Source organism: Dendrobates tinctorius, unplaced genomic scaffold (genome assembly GCF_039654945.1).
Source record: "Dendrobates tinctorius isolate UK_male_01 unplaced genomic scaffold, ASM3965494v1 ptg000049l, whole genome shotgun sequence".
Lineage (NCBI taxonomy): Eukaryota > Metazoa > Chordata > Amphibia > Anura > Dendrobatidae > Dendrobates > Dendrobates tinctorius.
The window spans coordinates 24,714,149-24,738,960 of record NW_027361717.1 but is presented as its reverse complement, the minus strand read 5'-3'; the positions used below and the strand labels follow the sequence as shown (position 1 = coordinate 24,738,960).

At 45.3% G+C, this 24,812-nt stretch overlaps 1 protein-coding gene across 1 annotated transcript in view; it reads right to left on the bottom strand.

Moving 5' to 3' along the window:
- The window catches only part of LOC141091149 (saxiphilin-like), a 149,979-nt gene that overhangs the window by 27,179 nt on the left and 97,988 nt on the right, over positions 1-24,812 (bottom strand). Inside the window, exon 16 of the mRNA XM_073576547.1 lies at positions 16,062-16,212. Coding sequence (XP_073432648.1) covers positions 16,062-16,212 — 151 coding nt within the window. The remainder of the gene's footprint in view (positions 1-16,061; positions 16,213-24,812) is intronic.

The following is a 24,812-nucleotide window of genomic DNA, read 5'->3' as shown; positions in this document are numbered from 1 at the left end:
CATATCTGAGGAAGATGATGATATAAATGCATCAGAACTATCGAAGGCTATTGCTTCGTCCTCAGAGTCTACGCTGACCGTAGTTGGTTTGCTAATCTCCGTACTTATAGGTGTACTACTAGCCTTGGTTAGGGCCTGTAATTCTTCCCTTATTATGGCCCTTATGTCCACAGCTGATGTTGATGCTTGTTTTGCTGTTTCATTAATACATTTTTTGCACAGCCTTTTCGTGTAAGAGTCCGGTAGGGGACGTGTACAGAGGGCACATTCTCTATTTTTTGTTTTTTCCCTTCTCTTAGCCTAAGTCAGAGATGTAGCGTAGGAGAGAGAGAGAAAGAAAGAGAGAGACATTTATCAGCTTTGTAGGCAGAGAGTCGTCCACTCACCCAGAGAAGCTGTAGGTACCGGCTCAGGAGGCTGAGGAGGCTTGTTAGCGTGGCTTCTGTGGCTTCTATCCGAGGAACCTCGGTGAGAGCGATCCTTGGCTGCCGCTGTATCATCTGCCTGGGGATGCGTGTCCTGTCTTGGTGAAGACATGTTTGCACGCAGTAATCATATCCCCAAAGCCTTATATATGCTCTTCCATATGCAGGTACCCTCCCCCCCCAGGTGCGCCTGCTTATCCTAGGTGCCGCTAATTTGTCTGCGTCCGGCCTGGATACAGCCGCCGGACGCTTTATCAATTAAAACTGTTTCCCTTTTTTTTTTTTCCTCACAGGAGGGGGCGGGGAGCGCCTCTTCATGTCACTGCAGCCGCGTGTGCACTCTGTGCTGAGGAACCTCCGGTAACCCGGAAGTTCCTCCTTACCATTTCCTGCCTGCGCTGCATGTGCGTCTCTTCCTGGACACTGAAGCTCTCCTGAACGCTGGAGGATACCGCTCCCCCTCCGGTTCGCGCTCCCACACAGACCGGGATGGATCATCCCCGAATCCCGGTGGTGTGTAAATCTGCAGGGGAACCCCGGTCGGCCTCACCCGATACCAGCGTTTTCTGCTCGCGCTGCTGCGGCCCCAGGCAAGTAGGGAGCCGATTCACAGCACTCCCCCGTCGCTGCTTCCGGACCGGAACCCCTGCCATTCCCGCAGAGACTGCACAGGTGGTTCCTTGGCCCAGGTAAGAGTCTGTAGGAGAATCCTGCGGTTCCGATAGGAACAGGAAACCAACTAAGGAGGAGAGGCGGACCGCCCTCTTTTATCTCTGTAGGTTTCCTGTTCCTATGGGCGGATCCCTCTCTCCGGTGGGTGCTGTCGTGGCGAAGGGTAAAATCTAATTTTATTCACATTCAGCCTATGGATCATTTTCCCCTTTTTTTCCCGAAATTTTTCCGATGGACTTGGATCCTGGCTGCACTTTTGAGAAGCAACGATCAATTCATTACACGGTGAGGCTTATTTCCTATCATGTACTTTTTTCTTTTAAAAAGTCCTTACCTCGCTCCCAATTCTACAGGGTACACAAGATACTTACTGACCCCTCACTGCTGAACACAAGACTTGCAGACCTGGCAGAGAAATTCGACGAGAGAGGCTACCAAAGAAACTACTGGAGCGTAACTTGAACACACCACACAACAACCACGTGACAACACCAACAGAATCCCCCTTGCACACACCCATCATTCGATCGTTCCAACACATTATCATTATCACTGGCCACTCCTTGGCAGGGCCTACTGACAGAATCACGAATTTCAGGGTTCTCCCATAATATGTCTCCAGAGACAATGGAACATCACCTAGTCAGAGCGAACATTGATAGTCTCTTAAGCACCAACCCTGCCAACAATTCCTAGGCAGCACAAGATCCGGCCCTTTTTTTTAGCATTGTATAATGTGACCACATTCCACATACCCGGCGAAAGGATGCTTCACTTGTGATAGCAATTTTGTATTTTACTTGATCAAATGCCCTTGTGGAATTTTGGACATTGAGGAATCTACTCAACACATAGGGACCGCATTCCAAGCCAAAAATCAAGAATATGTTGCAGTAAAACTTCGCTCCACCTACTGGCAAACTTTAAAAAAGCACTCCCATCAAAATTTTGTTTGCACAAATCTTGAGACACTGCAAAAGTCTATGGCAGGGAGGAGGAGCGGAGCAGCTGAGTCAGAAGTTGGAGAGGGAATAAGTTATGCAGGGACAAGAGCCTTCCTGTTTCTACATAGAGTAAACAGACTAATTAGCTGGGTAAAAAGGCAATAAATAAATTCAGCCCCTAGATGGAGCATGTGTACTGCAAACAAACTCAATAATGAAAAGTTAATGCTGAAGGCATAGAATCAGAATGTTGGAGTTGGAAGGGACGCGTGTCCAACCCCCTGCTTATTGCAGGATTCACTAAACCATCTCAGACAGATGTCTGTCCAGCCTCTGTTTGAAGACTTCCATTGAAGGAGAACTCTCACCATCTGTTGTGGCAGCCTGCTCCACTCATTGATCACCCTCACTGTCATGTGGCGCCCCTGAGACTCAGTCGCCACAGAGGTACTGCACCTCCTCCTGAGGTGTGGTGCCCCACCATCCAGGTAAGGTGGAGACACCTGACCACACTCCAACACCTGCACCCCACACCACAAAGTAGTGTAGCAAAGCACCTTCGGCGGCTCCCTGCTTGGAGTATAGCAAAGCACCCATTAGTGGCTCCTTTCTTGGAACACGAAACGTGCTGGGAGGTGGGTGGAGTTAGTTTACATTACAAAGGGGGGGAAGAGTTGAGCAGAGTAGTCAGTAGTTGTTGGAGAGAGAAGAAAATCCCCAGAGAGAGGGATAGATGGATGGAAGTGCTGCAGCAGATCCCAGTGACCTGGGTCTGCTGGCACAGGGAAGGGAGAGAGAGCAACATAGACTGAAAGCCTGACTCTCCATAGACAGGAAGATCAGTACGGAACGTGAGGAGTAAAAGAGAAAAAAGGACGTGGGTTAGAAGAGAACCCTTCCTAGAAGTTCTAAGCGCAAGGCCGGGGCCCGGTCCCCGAGGTTGTATGGATACTAATGGTCCTGCAGCAGACACCGGAGGAATAGAAGTAGTGACCACTTTATTCCCAAACAAGACTTGGGGGCACAACAGCAACTGGATAGTGAGCCGGGACTTAGTAGCAAGGAGTCCCCGAAGCAGGCTACAGCTGTCTGCCGTACAAGCATTAATACACACTATAATAGTGTCAAAAAAACAACAACGTGCTATGTAATGATTAATACCTGTAAGCCTATATGCACTGTGTGGAGTGTCCCAAAACGCGCCTCGACGCGCGTTTCGGAAAATAGATCTCCTTCGTCAGGGGGATCTATTTTCCGAAACGCGCGTTGGGGCGCATTCTAGGACACTCCACACAGCGCATATAGGCTTACATACAGGTATTAATCATTACATAGCACGTTATTTGTTGTTTTTTGACACTATTATAGTGTGTATTAATGCTTGCACAGTTGCACTACAGCACTTTGAGCACATGTTTTTACACATAGGTATGGTTAATCAATTATGTACACATTATGATTAATTACCTGGTTTATTAATTAAGCCTTATGTTATGGACTGGCATTTTCTGTTTCCATACATATATTGCTAATGTGGTTGTGTATTTTTCTTTTTATGCGCTTGTATGTTGTGCCAAAATTTTAATAAAGGCATTTTTTATTGAGCATTGTGTTCCCGGAACTTTTTCATTATAAACATAAATAATTTTATTTTGTATGGATACAGACATATTTTAAGAATTTTAATTTTATTGGTTTTCCCTGCGGGATTTTTTTTATAAATCCTGGAGTTTATTTGGTTCCATAACACAGTACTAGGAGTACTTCATTTAATGGCGCTTTAAGAGGAGACGTTCAGAAAGGCACATGTTGGCGGAGTGTTGGAAAGGAGTATTCCATCTGGCCTGGAGGTTGACTGACTCCCTGACCCAGAGGACACGGCACGGAGGCAGGCACCTGTTTGTGCAACAGACTGTGAGTAAAGCTTTGGAACTACATGCCCTGGTGTCCTCCACTCATTCCTGGGAGAACCTGCCCAGCACTGACACATCCCTTGCGCCAGACACTACACCATCTACGTGTCACTTCTACTCTGCCCTGGGACTACAGCCCTGCCTGTGGAGGGCTATAACATCATTGCTGCACCACACCATCAGTCCCAGAGGATCTGTCTGCAGCGTCGGCTTACATATCTATTGCCGAACACCACAGGTGGTGTCACGAACTATTCATTTAATCCACTACATTCCACCATTCAATTCCCCTTTTTACATTGGGCGCCCAGGGGCAAGGACCGGGTCACCGCTGCTGTGACACCTTCCCCGCTGAGTTGCCGACCCGGTACCGAGCATCCCACAGCCCTGGGAGGGCGACCCAAATACGTTTTTTCTAATATCTAATCTGTATCTTCTTTCAGTTTAATTTGTTTCTCGTGTTTCCATGTGCAAACAGTGTGATATCCCATCAGATATTTGTAGACAGCTATTAAGTTTCCTCTTAGCCTTCTTTTTTGAAGGCTAAACATTCTCAGATCCTTTAACCGTTCTTTGAAGGGCATACTTGGCAGTTGTTACCATTCTGGTAGCTCTTCTCTGAACTGGCTCCAGTTTTTCAATGTCTTTTTTAAAATGTGCCCAGATGAGGCCTGACCAAAGAGGAGTAGAGGAGGATAATTACTTCACATGATCTAGATCCTATGCTTCTCTTAATACTGTACATCCTAGAACTGTGTTTTCCTTTTTTGCTGCTACATCAGACCGTTGACTCATGTGCAGTCTGTGACCTATTAGCACACCTTCGTGCTGTGAATCATCTCTCAGCCTCAGTTCTGCTACATTGCTGTTCCAGGAATGCTACGGTGCATTACAACTCTGCTACTCTGCTAAAACTCAGTAATGACCATTTTACATTGTTGTACTCTCTTTGCTTTATCATATTTCCAACTCTGCTATATCGTGATAACAACTGTGCCATATTATTATATCAACTGATAAGAATTTGCTGATCCAGCTCTGCTAAAACGGTTATTGTTTCAACTCTACTACAGATCAGCGCGACATCTGTTCTACAGTCATGGCCAAAAGTTTAGAGAATGACACAAATATTAATTTTTACAAAGTCTACTGCTTCATTTTTTCTAATGGCAATTTGCATATACTGCAGAATGTTATAAAGAGTGATCAGCTTAACAGCAATTACTTGCAAAGTCAATATTTGCCTAGAAAATTAACTTTATCCCCCAAAACACATTTCAACATCATTGCAGCCCTGCCTTAAAAGGACCAGCTAACATCGTTTCAGTGATTGCTCCATTAACACAGGTGTGGGTGTTGATGAGGATAGGGCTGGAGATCAATCTGTCATGATTAAGTAAGAATAACAACACTGGACACTTTAAAAGGAGGCTGGTGCTTGGCATCATTGTTTCTCTTCTGTTAACCATGGTTATCTCTAAAGGAACACGTGCAGTCATCATGGCACTGCACAAAAATAGCCTAACAGGGAAGAGTATCGCAGCTAGAAAGATTGCACCTCAGTCAACAATCTATCGCATCATCAACAACTTCAAGGAGAGAGGTTCCCTTGATGCCAAAAAGGCTCCAGGGCGCCCAAGAAAGACCAGCAAGCGCCAGGACCGTCTCTTAAAAGTGTTTCAGCTGCGGGAACGGGCTACCAGCAGTGCAGAGCTTGCTCAGCAATGGCAGCAGGCAGGTGTGAGTGCATCTGCACGCACTGTGAGGCGGAGACTCTTGGAGCAAGGCCTGGTCTCAAGGAGGGCAGCAAAGAAGCCACTTCTCTCCAGAAAAAACATCATGGACAGACAGATATTCTGCAAGAGGTACAGGGAGTGGACTGCTGAGGACTGGGGTAAAGTCATTTTCTCTGATGAATCCCCTTTTCGATTGTTTGGAACATCTGGAAAACGGCTTATTCGGAGAAGACCAGGTGAGCGCTTCCACCAGTCTTGTCTCATGCCAACTGTCAAGCATCCTGAAACCATTCATGTGTGGGGTGGCTTCTCAGCCAAAGGAATGGGCTCTCTCTCACTCTTGCCTAAAAACACAGCCATGAATAAAGAATGGTACCAGAATGTCCTCCAAGAGCAACTTCTCCCAACCGTCCAAGAGCAGTTTGGCGATCAACAATGCCTTTTTCAACATGATGGAGCACCTTGCCATAAAGCAAAGGTGATAACTAAATGGCTCAGGGAACAAAACATAGAGATTTTGGGACCATGGCCTGGAAACTCCCCAGATCTTAATCCCATTGAGAACTTGTGGTCAATCATCAAGCGACGGGTGGACAAACAAAAACCTTCAAATTCAGACAAAATAAAAGCATTGATTTTGCAAGAATGGACTGCTATCAGTCAGGATTTGATCCAGAAGTTGATTGAGAGCATGCCAGGGAGAATTGCTGAGGTCCTGAAGAAGAAGGGTCAACACTGCAAATATTGACTTGCTGCATTAACTCATTCTAACTGTCAATATAACCTTTTGTTACTCATAATATGATTGCAATTATATTTCTGTATGTGATAAAAACATCTGACAAACACATAAAAACCAGAGGGCAGCAGATCATGTGAAAATATAATATTTGTGTCATTCTCTAAACTTTTGGCCATGACTGTACAGCCCACTGCTCCATCCTGCTGCCTCCTGCATGTGATGTTCTAGAACTGCTCTCCTGGATCTGGGGCTTAGAAGATCCACTTCACCAGTGAGACATAACAGCTGATGTTTCCTTTCTGGGATCATTTTTGCAATAATTTCTTCAGACTTCTCATTATTCTTTCTTAAAATTCATGACACAACCTGTGCCCAAACACGTCTGTCTACATATTTTTTTTTTCATTGCACCAATCCTGTGTTACACCATTTCCACACCAAACCAGATATATTGTGTTTTGCTGGAACAAGAAAATACAGATGTTGACCAGCAGAAAATTTGTGCTTCTGTGAATGATCCAGTGTGTACAGTGAGGAAAAAAAGTTTTAGCCAGCCAACAATTGTGCACGTTCTTCCACTTAAAAAGATGAGAGAGGCCTGTAATTGACATCATAGGGAGACTACAACTATGAGAGTCAAAATGAGAAAACAAATCCAGAAAATCACTTTGTCTGATTTGGCAAAATTTATTTTGCAAATTATGGTGGAAAATAAATACTTGGTCACCTAAAAACATGCAAGATTTCTGTCTCTCACTGACCTGTAACGTCTTCTTTAAGAGGCTCCTCTGTCCTCCACTCATTACCTGTAGTAATGACACCTGTTTGAACTTGTTATCAGCATAAAAGACACCAGTCTACAACCTCAAACAGTCACACTCCAGACTCCACTATGGTGAAGACCAAAGAGCTGTCGAAGTACACCAGAAGCAAAACTGTAGCCCTGCATCAGGCTGGGAAAACTGAATCTGCAATAGGCAAGCAACTTGGTGTGATGAAATCACTGTGGTAGAAATAATTAGAAAGTGGAAGACATACAAGACCACTGATAATCTCCCTCGATCTGGGGCTTCACACAAGATCTCACCCGTGGGGTCAAAATGATCACAAGAACGGTGAGCAAAAATCCCAGAATCTGCATCGAGCTGGGACCACCGTAACAAAGGCTACCATCAGTAACACACTACGCCGTCAAGGACTCAGATCCTGCAGTGCCAGACTTGTCCCCCCGCTTAAGCCTGTACATGTCCGGGCCAGTCTGAAGTTTGATAGAGAGCATTTACAGTATATTATCCAGAAGAGTATTGGGAGAATGTGATATTGTCTGATGAAACCAAAGTAGAACTGTTTGGTAGAAACAAAATTTGTCGTGTTTGTAGGAGACAGAATGCTGAGTTGCATTCAAAGAATACCGTACCTACTGTGAAGCATGGGGGTGACAACATTATGCTTTGGGGCTGTTTCTCTGCAAAGGGACCAGGACAACTGATCCGTGTACATGAAAGAACGAATGGGCCATGTATCATGAGATTTTGAGTGCAAACCTCCTTCCATCAGCAAGGGCATTGAAGATGAAACGTGGATGGGGTCTTTTAGCTTGATAATGATCCGAAGCACACCGCCAAGACAACGAAGGAGTGTCTTCGTATGATATGAAGGTCCTGGAGTGGCCTAGCCAGTCTCCAGATCTCAACCCCATAGAAAACCTTTGGAGGGATTTGAAAGTCCGTGTTGCCCAGTGATAGGCCCAAAACATTACTCCTCTAGAGGAGATTTGCATGGAGGAATGGGCTAACATACCACCAACAGCGTGTGCCAATGTTGTGAAGACTTACAGAAATGTTTGACCTCTGTCAATGCCAACAAAGGCTAGATAACAAAATATTGAGATGAACTTTTGTTAATGACCAAATATTTATTTTCCACCATAATTTGCAAAATAAATCTTGCCAAATCAGACAAGGTGATTCTCTGGATTTGTTTTCTCATTGTGACTCTCATAGTTGTGGTCTACCTATGATGTCAATTACAGGCCTCTCTCATCTTTTTAAATGGGAGAACTTGCACAATTGGTGACTGACTAAATACTTTTTTCCCCACTGTACATCGGCCTCCGCTATCTCAATACTTCATGTTGGACACATATACACATCACAATAGTTTGCAGAGAAACAAACGACTGACCGGAAGGATAACATCAGTTTTTTACACTCCTCTGGTAAAATGGAAAGCAGCGCAAAACTATAATACCGTTCTGATAACTAAATAACCGTACAAACCACAGCAGGGGAATGGATCTTAGCTAAAAATCACATTAAAAAAATTACACAGACATTGAACTCGGTAGATTTTTTCCCATATACTTACGAGCAGTTAGGTCCATATTTGGATAGCAACACAAGGTTTGTTATTTTAGATGTTTGCTAAAACATAATCAAGATACAGTTTTATGATCAATATATGGGCTTAAACTGCAGACCCTCAGCTTTAATTTGAGGGTATTCACAGCCTAAGTGGAGTAAGGGTTTAGGGATTAAAGCTCTTTAATATACAACTGCCTCTTTTTAAAGGGGCTGAAAGTAGTGGGACAATTATCTCAAAAGCTCCTTAAGGGATTGCATGGGCTATTCCCTCATTAACCTATCATCAATTAAGCAGGTAAGAGGTCTGGGGCTGATTCCAGGTGTGGCATTTACGTATGAAAGCTGTTGCTGTGAACTCACAACATGAAGTCAATGGAGCTCTTAATGGAAGGAAAACAAACCATCATTAGGCTGAAAAAAATGAAGAAATACATCGAAGAGATAGCAGAAATGTTAGGAGTGGCCAAATCAACAGTTTGGTACATTCCGCAAAAAAAAAGAGCGCACTAGTTAGCTTGAGAAATCAAGAAGCGACATTTAGTTTTATACATTGAGAAAGACACTCGTCTGACACAGAAATGTATTGGTATTAATAAAATCCTTTCTGTAATCCCTAAGCTCTTCATTTCTGCATCACAACCTGCCTAAACGTGCCAGCTTCCATTTTTGCCTTGATTGGGATATTGACTATTACAGGCTTTTGACGCACAGTGGCAGTTAAGAGGTTAAACTGAGGCAATTAAAGCTAGCTTTCATTGCATCAGTTACTGTCAGGTATGTAATACAGCCAGCACCCACACTGTACAGAGTAAGAAACGCTCCTAAGACCATTATATTGATAACTTATGATGACCCCTATCCTTCACTAAAGGATTAAATCCAGTTCCTTCAGTACACTCATCACATCCCATTTTGTCTGCTATTATTTTAGTTTATATTGTGGGTCAAATCATTTGTGGGATATGGGTCGCCCCTCGTCCCAGGGCTGCGAGGTACTCGGTACCGGGCCGGTATCAGGGGGACGTGTCACAGCAGCTGTGACCCGGTCCGTGGCCCTGGGCGCCCAATGAATTGGCGGGAGATGTAGTTATATTACAGTTTATAGGAATAGTTCGTGACGCCACCTGTGGTGCTCGGCAAGTGTGGTGCTAGGCCGACGCTGCGGGCAGATCCACTATCCACTGGGACTGATGGTGTGTGCAGCATAGATGGTAAAGCTCCCCACAGGCGGAGCTGTAGTCCCAGGGCAGTGTAGATGCAGTAAAGGTGGGGAGGTGTAGATGGTGTAGGTACAGGTACTCAGGTGTAACGGTGCGGAATAACAGGATGACACCAGGGTGTGCGGTTCCAATGCTTTACTCACTGTTTGCAGTTCACACACATGCCTGCCTCCGTACTGTGTTCTCCAGGTCAGGGCTCCAGCCAACCTCCAGGCAAGATTGGATTCTCCTTTCCACACTCCGCCAGCATGTACCTTCCTGAACGACTCCTCCAATGCGCTTTTAGGTGCGAAGCACCCCAGTACTTAGTTACCCTGGAATGCCTCTCTCTAGGTGTTCCTAGTCTTTACTTGTATGACAGACAGCTGTAGCCTGCTTCGGGGACTCCACTATCGCATCCCGGCTCACTATCCAAGTGCTGTTGTGTCCCAAGTCTATGATGGGAGCAAGGCATTAGCGGCTCACTACTCCACTGGTGTCTGTTGCTGGACATAAAGATCCGATCAACCTCGGGGACTTGGCCCCGGCCTTTGCGCTCTGGACTGGAAGGGTTATCTATCTTTCTTCAACCAGCTTCCCACCGTCCTTCTATTCTCCTTCGTTCCGATCTGTTCTCTCTCTCTTATGGATGGTTAGGTTATCAATCTTATCAGTCTCTTTCTCTGTCTTTCTCGTGCCAGCAGCCCAGATCACTGGGACCTGCTGCAGCACGTCCTTCAGACATCCATCTTCTCTCCTCTCTCACTAACCAACTCCCTAACTCTCACTCTTCCCACTCTTTTGTATCATCTCGCTCCACCTGCCTCCCAGCACATCTCGTGTTACGAAGCAGGGTTCCACGAGGGGTGCTCTGCTACCCCCAGCCTGAAGCTGTTAGGTGTCCCCACTGAACTATCCTGTGTGTGGAATGCAGATGTGGAGTGTAGTCAGGAGTTCCCACCATACCTGGATGGTGGGGCACTACACCTTAGGAGAAGGTGCAGTACCTCTGTGACGACCGAAGCCTCAGGGACGCCACATACCCCCCCGTTAAACACAGCACGTCCGCGGGCTGCAAGACAACAAGATTAGCAGTGCAAGAACACACAAAAATTTTTAAATGCTGGTTAAAAATACTTATATAATCTTCCTAATGTGGGAGGCACATTTCTTAAACGTTACAAACAGGCTAACTTCCTATCCTAGTATCAAAAGTTTACTTAAGTGCAATTCTTAATTCAAAGTGCTATACTCAACACATTTTCTTTATTACATTCTCTATCAATTATTCTCTTTTTTTCTTTCTCTCTCTATTGGACGCAAGACACTGACCTTCTACACTTGGCCTGTCACCTGTCACTTTATTCAAGTTTTTCATTCTATTCTAATTCTCTGTATCAAACATTCTATAAAAGACATTTACTTTTCATAAGACACAACATTATCAAATACTTTTTCATAAAACATTCAAAATTCTTGTAAGGTGCTGAACACTGCTCCCAGCCGGGATCTCTTGTAGTGCCCCTTGAGGTAGACATCATTCTTCGAAAAGTGTCCATTCATAAACATCATCTTCGCAAAGTGTCTATATGTAAACATTATCTTCGCAAAGGGTTCCATATGTAAAACCAAGAGTGAGCACCAAAGGGGTGCAAACTATTTACAGATAAAGTTTTGGACCAATCAGCGTCTATGATCTCCACAGTTCCATTTCAAAAACAACACTGCCAATCACAAACTGGGCAACATGATGAACAAAAATAGCAAAGGCACAACTGGTGCAAATGACCCTCCTGGGTAACGAGATTGTAAGTTTTTCCTGTTTCTTATTTACTGGTGATCCCCTCCTGGGGTTCTGGTACTATCACCATATTCGAGATAATCATTGGCCATTTTTAGGTAGTCCTCTTCCCACTGTGTCAGGCCAGAGATCTTCTTAGGCTGCCGGATTGGAGTCGACTTTGGAGTAACTGGAATCCTGGTAGCAGGTACCTGAGTAACTTGGGTAATGACTGTGGGTGGAGGAGCATTGACTGGTTTCGATGGCAGGTACCTCTCGATGAACTCTGCAGGGATACATCATACATTAAGGGCGTACCATCCCCTGAGCCCATCATGGCAGGTAAAGGTGACATACTCCCCAGGCTGCAGGTTTCTTTTAGGGTGTCCTTTGGGCAAGTAGGATTCAATGTCCCTCCGGTTGAAGAATAAGTCACTTATCCTCTTGGGGTCTGCAATAAATCCGAACCCCCATTCTTGATTAACATTAAGGACCTGTCCCCATCCTGCGGCATCCTGGGAACTGTAATGCCCAGCACGGGCCCTCTCTTTCCTGCTCAGATCCGAGCCCAGTACAGCCAGTCTCCTCTGTTCCCTCTCCCGGTACTCAGCTGCCAGCTGTTTAATGGTGGCTCGGTGATAGGCCTCATTCTGCTCCTCCTCCTCACGGGACCTGCTTTTGCCTACTGGGGCCTACGTGTTGTGAGTTCATTTTCCCCTTCACCATTGAGGTCTGATGAACTCCCTCTTCTGGTGAAGGAAGGTAGTGAGGCTGATTACCAAGCACCTGGGCAGGATGATGATTACTGGGTGACGGGAATTACTGACTGGATATAAGGCAGCCGATGCCCTTCTGCCTTGCTGGTGATCTCTCTGAGGGATTCTAGGAGACCAGTCTGATTCCTGCTCCTCAAAAGCTAAGTTTTCTGCTCTACTTTTTGCATTTGTGTTTTGGTTTTGTTTTGCATTGTTTTCCTTGATTTCTGCCCTTCCCTGCTGGGGTGAGCTGAATTCCTGTCTTCAGAAAACACCTGAGTACTGATATAGTCTTTTTGAAGCCTAGAGTCTTCAGGGTTTTTTTCCCTATCAGCTGTTGGCTCTTGTTTTGATAGGGTTTTGGCGGATTACAGACAGCAGCTTTTCTATCCTGTCCTATCTAGTTATCTTGGGCCCCATCATTTGCTCAGCCTATCTTTCTATCTGTGTGTTTTTTCATCTTGCTTCACCGTCATTATATGTTGGGGGCTGCCTATTGCTTTGGGGTCTGCTCTGGGGCAGTTTAGATTTCCCTTTCTGTCTTTAGGCTATGTAGTTCTCCGGCTGTGATCAAGGGGTCTAGGGCACCGTAGGAACCCCCCACGGCTACTGCTAGTTGTTGTTGATAGGTTCAGGGGTCTGCAATCCGATAGCTGCCAACTTCTCTGGTTTTCTGGACTTAGCTAGTATTTATGTTTTTGCCTCCTACGGTGACTCATTCATAACACCTACGGTACTGCCGTTGGGGGTTCCGGTGTCTCCCCCCGGGGACTGGCTTCCCGGTCCCAGACCAGGTCTAGCACAACCTGGCCAGCTGCTGCAACCGTGGGGCAACCCCGGGTCTTCTCGTGTGAAGGGGCGTCGGACATACCTGAGGCCTCCCGGCGGTGCGGCCTCTGCTCCGGTGCAGGTGATGAAAAAGCAGGTGAGGGCTCTGGATCCGCAGGGGTTTCTGCGGGGACCAGCACAGCCGTGTCAGGTCCAGGCGGGAGCTCCGCTTCCACTCCCGGGTCCTCCTGTAACTTCTCCAGACAGGTGGTGCTCAGCCGCACGATCAGGGTAGATGTGTAGGTCAGCGCCGTCCGGGGCAGTCCGGTGTAGCAGCGGGTACCGGTGAACTGGGTACCGCAGGTGCAAGCCCTGCAGGTGCACGGTGCCGTCTCAGCCTCTCCAGCGCTTCTCTTCTCAGTTGCAGACGGGTGGTCAGTTCCGTAATCTCGTCCTGTAATTGCTGGCAAATCATGCCAGGTTCAGGGTTGGAGCTGTCAACCATGGTGCCGGGGGTTTGCACTTCCCCGCGCTCCGCAGGCCTCCTTCCCTTGCTTCCCAAAATGGCGTTCTGGCGTTCTTCCTCTTGCTCCGCCCTCCTTCTTGCCACTGGCTTCCTCTGCCCCTCCTTCCGGGGGCGGCATCTTCTTCCAGCGCCTCCATACCAAGCCAATATACGAACCCCTCGGGGGTGGGCCATGCATCTGTCATATAGTAATTCAGGCAGGGAAGGCCCAATACTCTTCGCGGTCTTTTCTTAGGACCTCCCATCTCTTCACTCTCTTCTTCTCCGTGCCAGCGGCCATTTTTGAAGATTCATGTCACAGTCTATTAAATTTGGTCTTTTGCACATCTTCAAAAGTTGTAAATCCAAGGCACACAGAACCCGATGGCATCGGGTCTCGTCATCCTGTTCATGACGCCAAAATTTGGGTCGCCCCTCGTCCCAGGGCTGCGAGGTACTCGGTACCGGGCCAGTATCAGGGGGACGTGTCACAGCAGCGGTGACCTGGTCCGTGTCCCTGGGCGCCCAATGAATTGGTGGGAGATGTAGTTATATTACAGTTTATAGAAATAGTTCGTGACGCCACCTGTGGTGCTCGGCAAGTGTGGTGCTAGGCCGACGCTGCGGGCAGATCCACTGCGACTGATGGTGTGTGCAGTATAGATGGTAAAGCTCCCCACAGGCGGAGCTCTAGTCCCAGGGCAGTGTAGATGCAGTAATGGTGGGGAGGCGTAGATGGTGTAGGTACAGGTACTCAGGTGTAACGGTGCGGAATAACTGGAGGACACCAGGGTGTGCGGTTCCAAAGCTTTACTCACTGTTTGCAGATCACACACACGCCTGCCTCCGTACTGTGTTCTCCAGGTCAGGGCTCCAGCCAAACTCCAGGCAAGATTGGATTCTCCTTTCCACACTCCGCCAACATGTACCTTCCTGAACGACTCCTCCAATGCGCCTTTAGGTGCGAAGCACCCCAGTACTTAGTTACCCTGGAATGCCTCTCTCTAAGTGTTCCTAGTCTTTACTTGTATGACAGACAGCTGTAGCCTGCTTCGGGGACTCCACTATCGCATCCCGGCTCACTATCCAAGTGCTGTTGTGTCCCAAGTCTATGATGGGAGCAAGGCATTAGCGGCTCACTACTCCACTGGTGTCTGTTGCTGGACATAAAGATCCGAAAAAGTTTCCTGTCTTATGAGGAAAGGTTGCAGGATTTGGGAATGTTTAGTTTGCAAAAGAGAAGACTGAGAGGAGACTTAATAGCTGTCTACAAATATCTAAAGGGCTGTCACATTGTAGAAGGATCAACTTTATTCTCATTTGCACAAGGAAAGACTAGAAGCAATGGGATGAAACTGAATGGGAGGAGACACAGATTAGATATTAGAAAAAACTTTTTGACAGTTAGAGTGATCAATGAGTGGAACAGGCTGCCACGAGAAGTGGTGAGTTCTCCTTCAATGGAAGTCTTCAAACAGAGGCTGGACAGACATCTGACTGGGATGATTTAGCGAATCCTGCTTTGAGCAGGGGGTTGGACCAGATGGCCCAGGAGGTCCCTTCCAACTCTACGATTCTATGATTCTATGATCAACCTCGGGGACTTGGCCCCGGCCTTTGCGCTCTGGACTGGAAGGGTTATCTATCTTTCTTCAACCAGCTTCCCACCGTCCTTCTATTCTCCTTCGTTCCGATCTGTTCTCTCTCTCTTATGGATGGTTAGGTTATCAATCTTATCAGTCTCTTTCTCTGTCTTTCTCGTGCCAGCAGCCCAGATCACTGGGACCTGCTGCAGCACGTCCTTCAGACATCCATCTTCTCTCCTCTCTCACTAACCAACTCCCTAACTCTCACTCTTCCCACTCTTTTGTATCATCTCGCTCCACCCGCCTCCCAGCACATCTTGTGTTACGAAGCAGAGTTCCACAAGGGGTGCTCTGCTACCCCCAGCCTGAAGCTGTTAGGTGTCCCCACTGAACTATCCTGTGTGTGGAATGCAGATGTGGAGTGTAGTCAGGAGTTCCCACCTTACCTGGATGGTGGGGTACTACACCTTAGGAGAAGGTGCAGTACCTCTGTGGCGACTGAAGCCTCAGGGGCGCCACAGATATGCAAACCATTCTTTTTTAACAGAATGTGGAATTTGCTGCAGACTATGAATTTTCTATCTCCATATAATAAAGACTCAAGAATCGGCCTCCACTACATGTAAAATGACAAGAGCAGGATGGATAGGATGATCCTACTAGACTATTTTACCTGACGGCCCCTTCATTGCCGTAATACGCCTCTTTGTCGCTTAGAGAACATTTCGTATTTGCCTCGGTGTTTTGTGGATCACCAATACACAGTTTGCAGAGATTGGAACCAATGGGGGATCCTGGAGCGCAGCTCTGACTGAAGTAGGACCCTATTGAGGACATAAATATATCAACATGTTCATTTATTTTCTCAGCAGTATTATCAGTACCAACCAGCCATAAATTACAGACAGTCCTTAAAAACACGGAACTTTTGGCTACAAATCAGAGTAAAATATTGATAAGTCCATGATTTTTAATCACCATTGGAAAAACTTGTACTTCCAATAATATTTGTGTGGGAATATAATCAGCGTTATCGGGGCTAAGAGCAAGTTTTCCCGCTTAGAATTCACAATACTAATCGTTGTGCATTACAGAATTTGAAATAGATTTTGTAATAAATTTTGTAGCTGTTTTCACTCTGCATTACACCCAGTCCTAAGCATTAATTATCGAAAATTATTATGAATATCTTGGTGTCTAAATTATCCATAAATAAACAGGAGTTACCTGTTTTACGATATCTCATAATGTCATATATACCAGACATTTCAGAAGTCTTGATCAGTGGGGGTTTAGGGCCATCTGTGGATCCATTGTATGGATTTACCCAAGTAAAATTAGAATCGAAATGGCATAGTGCTCAGCTGAGAGCTTCTACCTTTCATTTTATCAACTGGTGGAAATCTAATTAGTCTCATCATCACAGATCAACTCCTGATATGTTAATGTGATATGTCAACAATTGTTTGAAGTAGAAGATACCTACCACCTACTCAAGTGACGATGCTTTGGTCGCCTATGTCTGTCTTTTTTCACTCTCCAAGATTTCACTGCCACCGTTAAAAGGCGTATCTGTGGTCACCAAGGGGTTAATATTTTTTCTATAGTGTATATCTGGCTGAGTTATACTAGCTGTGCTTCTTACTGTGAACCTCTTAAAGGGAATCTGTCACCACATTTTTCGAGTATCAGCTGCCGGCACTGCCATCAGGGGCTTATCTACAGCATTCTGTAAGGTAGATAGATAAGCTCCCGATGTAACCTGAAAGATGAAAAAAATGAGTTAGACTATGCTCACCCAGGGGCGGTCCGGGTCCGGTTTTGGTCCGATGGGTGTCACGGTCCGGTCCGGCGCCTTCCTTCTTCTAAAGATGACGTCCTCTTCTTTCCTTCAGTCCGGCGCCTGCGCACTGCAGTATTCTGCTCTGCACTCAACAGGGCAGAGCAGTGCGCCTGTGCAGGAGCCACGACAGGCAGCAAAGAAGACGTCACAGTAAGGCTGTGTGCACACGCTGCGGATTATGTGCGGATTCATCCGCGCGGATTTTGTAAAATCTGCAGGTGAAACCGCAGGTCAAAAGACCTGCGGTTTTACCTGCGGATTGCTCTGCGGTTTTTCATCTCCTCAATGGAGGAGATGGCAAACCGCAGGGGAATCCGCAGAAAGAATTGACATGTCAATTCTTTCTGCGGATTGAAAACCGCAGATAATCCGCGCGGAAAAATCTGCACCGTCTGCACTGCGGTTTTTGATTCCCATAGGGAATCATGGTACTGTACACCGCAGCAAAAACTGCTGCTGGTCCGCAGCGGCCAAAACCGCTGCGGAACCGCAGCAAAATCCGCAGCGTGTGCACACAGCCTTAGAAGATGGGTGGCGCCGGACCGGACTATGACACCCATCGGACCAAAACCGGACCCGGAACGCCCTCCGGTGAGTATAATCTGACTCATTTTTCTTATCTTTCAGGTTACATCGGGGGCTTATCTACAGCATTACAGAATGCTGTAGATAAGCCCTGATGGTGGTGACGACAGCTGATAGGCGAAAAATAGGTGACAGATTCCCTTTAAGTGCTTCTGTCAGTCTCTCGCAGTGGCAGGAGTGGTGCCAATTGCGTTGTTGTGATGTATTGGGCACCCTAACCAGACTTTTAATTTACCTACATACTGGAATAGATCGCAGGTTCAAGTCCACTAGGGGGACTAAAAATAAACAGAAAAAAAGGTTTTAAAAATCTAAAATCAGAAAATTCAAATTAATAATCTTTTCCCAACCCCTATACTGCTTCATCGAGAAACAAATAAAACTGTTGTGGGATTCAGATAACAAAGACACAAACCTCTTTTTCATACTGTTTTTTTTTTCATCACTTAGAATAAAACTTTACAAGTTTGGTATCACCATAATTATACTGACTTGAAAAATCATGCTGACAGGTCTAAGCCATCTATACCGCATATTGAACCCTGTAAAAAAAACAATCGCAGAATGGCCTTTTTTTCCTATTTCTAAACAATTGGAATTTTTTCTTCATTTTCCAGAAAACTGTATTGCAAAATGAACGGTGGCATGCAAAACTCCAACTACAGTAAGTAACTACATTATGCAACAATACCTCAAGAGGCAAAAAATAAGCTTAAGGTTCTCGGAAGAGGGATGCAAAAACGGAAACTTTCTCAGTCACGAAGGAGTGAAAAGGAATGTGTCATCATAATATGACCTGTTGTTACATCAGGTTTTTATGTTAAATGTACTTTTTCTCAATGTTTATTTTTAATAATATGATCTGTATTTTAAAAAAAAAAAATTAGAAATTGTGCAGTTTTCATACTGCCTACTGGGACTATTCTGAACTCATACTTTCTGTTTGTTTAGGAAATGTACATGTACATTAGCAGCAATAGCCTAAAGGGCCCATCACACTAAGCGATATCGCTAGCAATATCGCTATAACATCACTGGTTTTGTGACGCAGCAGCGATATCGCTATGTGTGATACTTACCTCCGACCGGCTCCCCCGCTGATTATCGCTGATCGCACGAGAACAGCCTGAGCCGTTTCTCGTCGTCAGCTTCCTGTGGGGCTTCCTGCTGTGGCGACGAGCGACGCGGGCAGGAGGACGTCTTCATCGCCTCGTCTGACAGGTGAGTAGCGACCGCCGACCGCTGCTATGTCGCTAGTGAGATCTGCCTGTGTGGCAGCTCACTAGCGACCACTTAGCGATGCACCAGCGATCCTGACCGGGTCATATCGTTTGTCGGGATCGCTGGTGCATCGCTAAGTGTGACAGTACCTTAACTCAGACTCTATCTTTTGTTTCAAAACATCTAATGAGTGTGTGCAAAGGTCATTCTAAAGGGAGTTACATCACCTATTGTTAGATTCTGAGTTATCAGATCTCCATGGAAGTGTTTTCTGTCATTGTAATCTTGCCTCTGATGATAAGGAGATCTCTGAAAAGTCTTCTGTGAACAACATAAGTTATGACTCTGTGGGAGGAGCGGCCCCCCCTGTCGGATGCCCGGGCCGGAAGCAAGGGGGCCATTATCCAGGTTCCGGTGGAAACTGTCCCCGGGGGACAATGTTCAGCGACGCACCCTTGTGACAGACAGGAGAGCTAGGGGAGGGACCAGTATAAAGGGGCGGGGAATTCCCCAGACGATGAGTCAGCAGACCGGGACAGAGAGAATAGGAGAGCGTTGGAGCGACTGCCAACCAGAGTGACTGACCAGCGCCAGGGAGGACTCCGACTGAGGACTCCAGGGGGACGGTATCCAGCAAATCGTCCCAGACTTGCTGCCTCTCCACAGCCCGCGGCCACTGCTGCTCCAGCACAGCTCGCGGCCGCTGTTATCTCCCCTCTGCCCGCGGCTGCAGCGGCCGCTTCCCCTTAGCTCGGATCCGCAGCCCATGCCCAATCACCTGCAGCCACCCTGCGCACACCAGCGGCCGCGACCAGCACCGCGACGTCGGTGGCCACCACTGTCCCGCTCCGGGCTGCATCAGGGGCCGGGCCACTCCTGACTGCGGACTCCCCGTCGCAGCCGTTAGCTGCGCAGGTGGCCTGTCACTCGCCACCGTACACGCCTGCCACCTGCCAGGCTCCAGGGGCTGCGGCCTACTCGTCCCAGGACTCCGCTGGGGCCCGTGGGCTTCCAAAGGCCTCAGCACGCCAACGAGCGCGAAGATTCCAACAGCGCCTCAACAACTGGGCCCAGCAACTCTTACGTCGAAAGGCCAGCAGCCAGAACGGCGAGGGACGTCGGGACAGCTAAGTAGACTCTAGACTTAAGGACCCGCAGTTGGCCACACCGCGGCCCTATAGTGACCGGCCGTTGCCGGGAGTAGTCGTGTTCTACATTACCGTGTTTGCTTGTTTAGAGCCCCTGCGTGGGCAACCTGTGTTACCCCTGTTTCGGTGATCAGGCCGTGACTGAGGGAAGTCCCCTCAAGTCCCATAAACGAATCTTTAAAAGCACCGTAGTTGTCTCGTGACTCGACGCTGCATCCTGCGTACCTGCAAACACCACAACTCTACAATATCTATCTTCAGTGGTCAGTGTGAAAATTGGAAGAATTCTATTTTTTGTAATATAGATTTGATAAGGAAAAAAAATGCTAAAATTAAAAAAAAATACATTTAACACAAAAAAAACAAATTTAAGCAATAGGTAATTTTCTGATTATTACTTCCCGTTATGGATTTTCGCTCTAAACTGACTAGACTAAAAAGTGAATCAGCAACAATTTATCCAGAAAAGTTTGAATTTTTAAAAAGACATTAGCACATGTGTAGGATGTTGGGTAAGTCTGAAATATTTTCACTTTTGTTTACCTACTCTTTAGAGATGAGTGAAACTGAACTGTAGGCTATGTGCGCACGTTGCAGAGTTTCTTGCAGAAATTTCTGCACGGTTTCTGCATCTCTTGGCAGAAATTGCAGTGGAAATTCCGTGCTTTTTTATGCGTTTTTGTTGTGGTTTTTCATGCAGATATTCAAGCGATTTTGTATGCATTTTTGTAAATACATAGAGCTAAATAAATATATTTTATTTAAAAAAAAATTGTGCTGTCATTTCCTTGTTCAACCTCTTCTTTTTCAATCTCTATTGAAGACCATAATATCACTACATACCATGTTCAAATTTATAATGTTTACACACAAAAAAATATAAGTGAATGTATATACTGTATATATAAATATATGTAATACCAAGCCCGAGATTTAGTAATGAACAGGTGTCAACCAGATACCCTCATTAATAAAATGGTACATAAAGAGTTAAATAAAGACACACACACATGAAATCTGCGTGAAATGCAATATCTGTCAATTTTAAAAAAAATTTGTTAAGAAAATTGCGTGGGCTACCGCATAATTTTCATAACCAGCACAGGGAAAGCTGACGGCTGAGGGCTGATGTTAATATTCTGGGAAGGAGCCAATAGCTACAAAGATTCCAGGCTATTAATATCAGCTGACAGCTTTTTGCTTAGCCTTTACTGGCTAGTTTACAGGGGAACCAGCAATTGGATAGCAATAAAATATAACTTTTGCTTCAAATTATAAAATCTAAAAAAGTGCAAGGTGCTCAAATAGCTAACGTGCAACAAGAAAAACTGGTATATACAACATCAATCAACAATTCCTTGATTGAAAGTGTCCTTCAATCATATATTTCTAGATAGACACTATATATGACCCTGTGCAGAATAGCTGCCTTCAAGCATTGGGTATAATAGACAGGCGTAGCCCAAAAAAAAAACAATAATACCCTGATACTCTCTATTACAGTTTGCCCACCAGGCCATCAGTCAGTGATATCCAATGAGAATGAACATCTAACAAACAGACAAAATGCCTACTGATCCGTGCTTACATTTGGCATATAAAGATACATTCATCTTATGGTATTTTAATAAAGCATAAAGGGTATATCTGCATCCTAATTTTGCAAACCCCTGCTTATACACTGACATATATTAGTGGATTAAAACCACAGACCAGCTTTACATTTTATAAACTTCAGTTATGTGTAACTGCAAGCTCTATTTATATACTGTACATAAATGCACAGGTATTCATGACATCATAATGCTTCATTTGTGTCACATTTGAGGTATTACATTTAACATATCAGAGCATATCACCTCAGCTGAGGTATTGTATTTAACATATACATGCCTATAACCTTATTTTACCATTGCACGCCTCATCCTTTTGTTTGAGGTATTTTTCATGACACAAAAATCTCATAGCATGTGTGCAAAAAGAACGGTCTCACCAAATTGCGGGATTATATTCGTGTTTTGAATGACCAACTTTCTCATATAGGATATGGTAAATAAGCACACAACCAGAATAAAGTCCTTTATTTGAAATAATCACACAGACTCCTTTATTGAATCTTAATTAACCATACTTACTGAACACCTAATCCCCAATGCCCTCGTCTCCTGCAACAAAAGCAAAATAATAAACCAGCATAAAATACTATCATGTTCGACATAGTCCATTTAATACCGAGTGTCCCACGGCGATCTCACGTATAGAACAGTCACATCGCCGCCGGTGATACACTGACAGGAGGTAATCTCTCTCGCAGTGTATCACTGAGCTGCCGTGAGAGTTCACTGGAGTTCATCAGCTCTAGTGCTCTCACTCACGGCACTACTGCTGTGTGAGAGCATCAGCGCTGATCAGCTGATGTACTCCGGTGAACTCTCACAGCGGCGCAGTGATACACTGCGGGAGCGATTACCTCCTGTCAGTGTATTGCCGGTAGCCGGGTGACATCAATGTGGGACACTTGGTATTAAATGGACTACGGCAGACAGGGAGTATATATTGGTTTATTTTTGATAAGAAAGACAAAAACCATCAGCTCACCCCTTAGTAGATCCAGGAGACCCAAGCACGGAAGTCTGCAGTGTAGCAGGAGGGGAATCCAATGAATAGAAAAATCCAGCTCTTGGTTCTTCTAGGGTTAAATTTATTCAAAGAGAAATTTTTTAAAAGTCCAACTTCATAAAGACAGCATGAATGTCACCACCATGCTTGGGGACACAAGAGCAGACGCGTTTGGAGCTTACAACCTCTTAATCATTGCTTGTAAGCTCAAAACGAGTCTGTTCTTGTGTCCCTAAGTATGGTGGTGACATTCATGCTGTCTTTATGAAGTTGGACTTTTAAAAAATTTCTCTTTGAACAAATTTAACCCTGGAAGAACCAAGAGCTGGATTTTTCTATTCATCGTATTATTTTTGATTGCTTGCAGGAGACGCAGGTGTTGGAGATTAGTTGTTCAATGAGTATGTATATTGTATGTGATTATGTCAATGTTTTGATTTTTATTTTACGATTGAACTCAGACGCCGGAAGATGAGACTATTCTCTCATCATCGGCTCAAGCTGTCTGTTATATGTGACAGCTGACGTAGCCAGATTGGAGTAGTGGTTCCATTAGACGACACCTAAGTACAATCACACCCACAGACAGGCGCAGATAGACGCAGACACCCACAGATGGACACACACATATTCTCCACTCTCACATATTCTCCGCTCACACATATTCTACGCCCACACATATTCTCTGCCCACACACTCTTCCTCCTTCTGACATAAATTCCTTTGACAATTCTGCAGCATTTTTGGCAGCAAATCCGCAAACCTTTTTACACCTGCGTTTTTGCTGCAGATTTGACTGAATCAATGGAAGTCAATAGGTAAAAAAACGCTGCAGATCGGCAAAAAAAATTGACATGCTGCGGAAATAAAACGCTGCAAAGAAGGACTGAAATTTCCACAGCATGTGCACAACAATTCAGGAATGCTATTGATTAACATTGCTTAAGTAATCCATTGCATTTTTGGAGCATTTCCGCACGGAAAAAATGCTGCGGAAATGCAACAAATCTGCAAAGTGTGCACATAGCCAAAAGGTCAGGGTTCATACCGGACACCTAGTCTCCAGTACTAAACTCCGAACATGGACTTTTTCAACAGAATTATGTTTTACTGATCAGGTTCGGTGCAGAATAAAGTTTGTTGAAATGCTACAGTGCAGCCAATCAACAAGCTTTAAGGCTGTGGGCATTTCTGGAGCCATCACAGCCATGTGAAGAATTGGCATGGCTGTAATTGGCTGGCACAACACGTGACTTAGTCTGAATAAACACTGGATCACAGGTTGCGCCACCATTGTGCTCTGACTAGCGTAGGAACTGTGTAAAATAAATAAATAAACAATTAAAACAAAATATTATTTTTAATAATCAGCCAAGGGAAAGCAGACAGCTGTGAGTTAGTCTTTTGCTGGGAAAGGTCCAATATCCATGGACCTTCCCAGCCTATTAATATCAGCCCTAAAAAAATGATGTGGAATCCTCCTTAATTTTAAAAACCAGCTAAGGCAAAGGAGACTGCTGGGGTCTGATATTAATGGGTTGGGAAGGTCCATGGATATTGACCCCTTCCCAACCTAATAAGACCAGCCTTCACCCACACCAGAAATGCGTTATATGAAGCAGTTCTGGCCCTTAGCTCTTCCCAATTGCCCTGGCGCAATGTCAAGCTTTTGGGGTTGATGTCAGCTGTATAATGTTAGCTGGCATCAAGCCAGGGGGTGAGTAATGTAGAGGCATCTATCAGACAACCACATTACTAAGCCCCAATTTTAAAAAATAAAAAGACACATACAGGAAAAAAAGTTTATTGAATGAAGATTTTCCCACACATTCCCTGGTTTACCCATTTATTTTTATAAAATAATTCCAGCAACTCTGATGTAATCAATTGGGGTTCCCATTACATCCAGCGATTCTCTCCTGCAAAAAATGGAGTCTCATTCTGAGAATGAGGCTCCATAGGTTACTCATAGTTATATCTCACGGTCAAAGACATTACTGAAGTCATC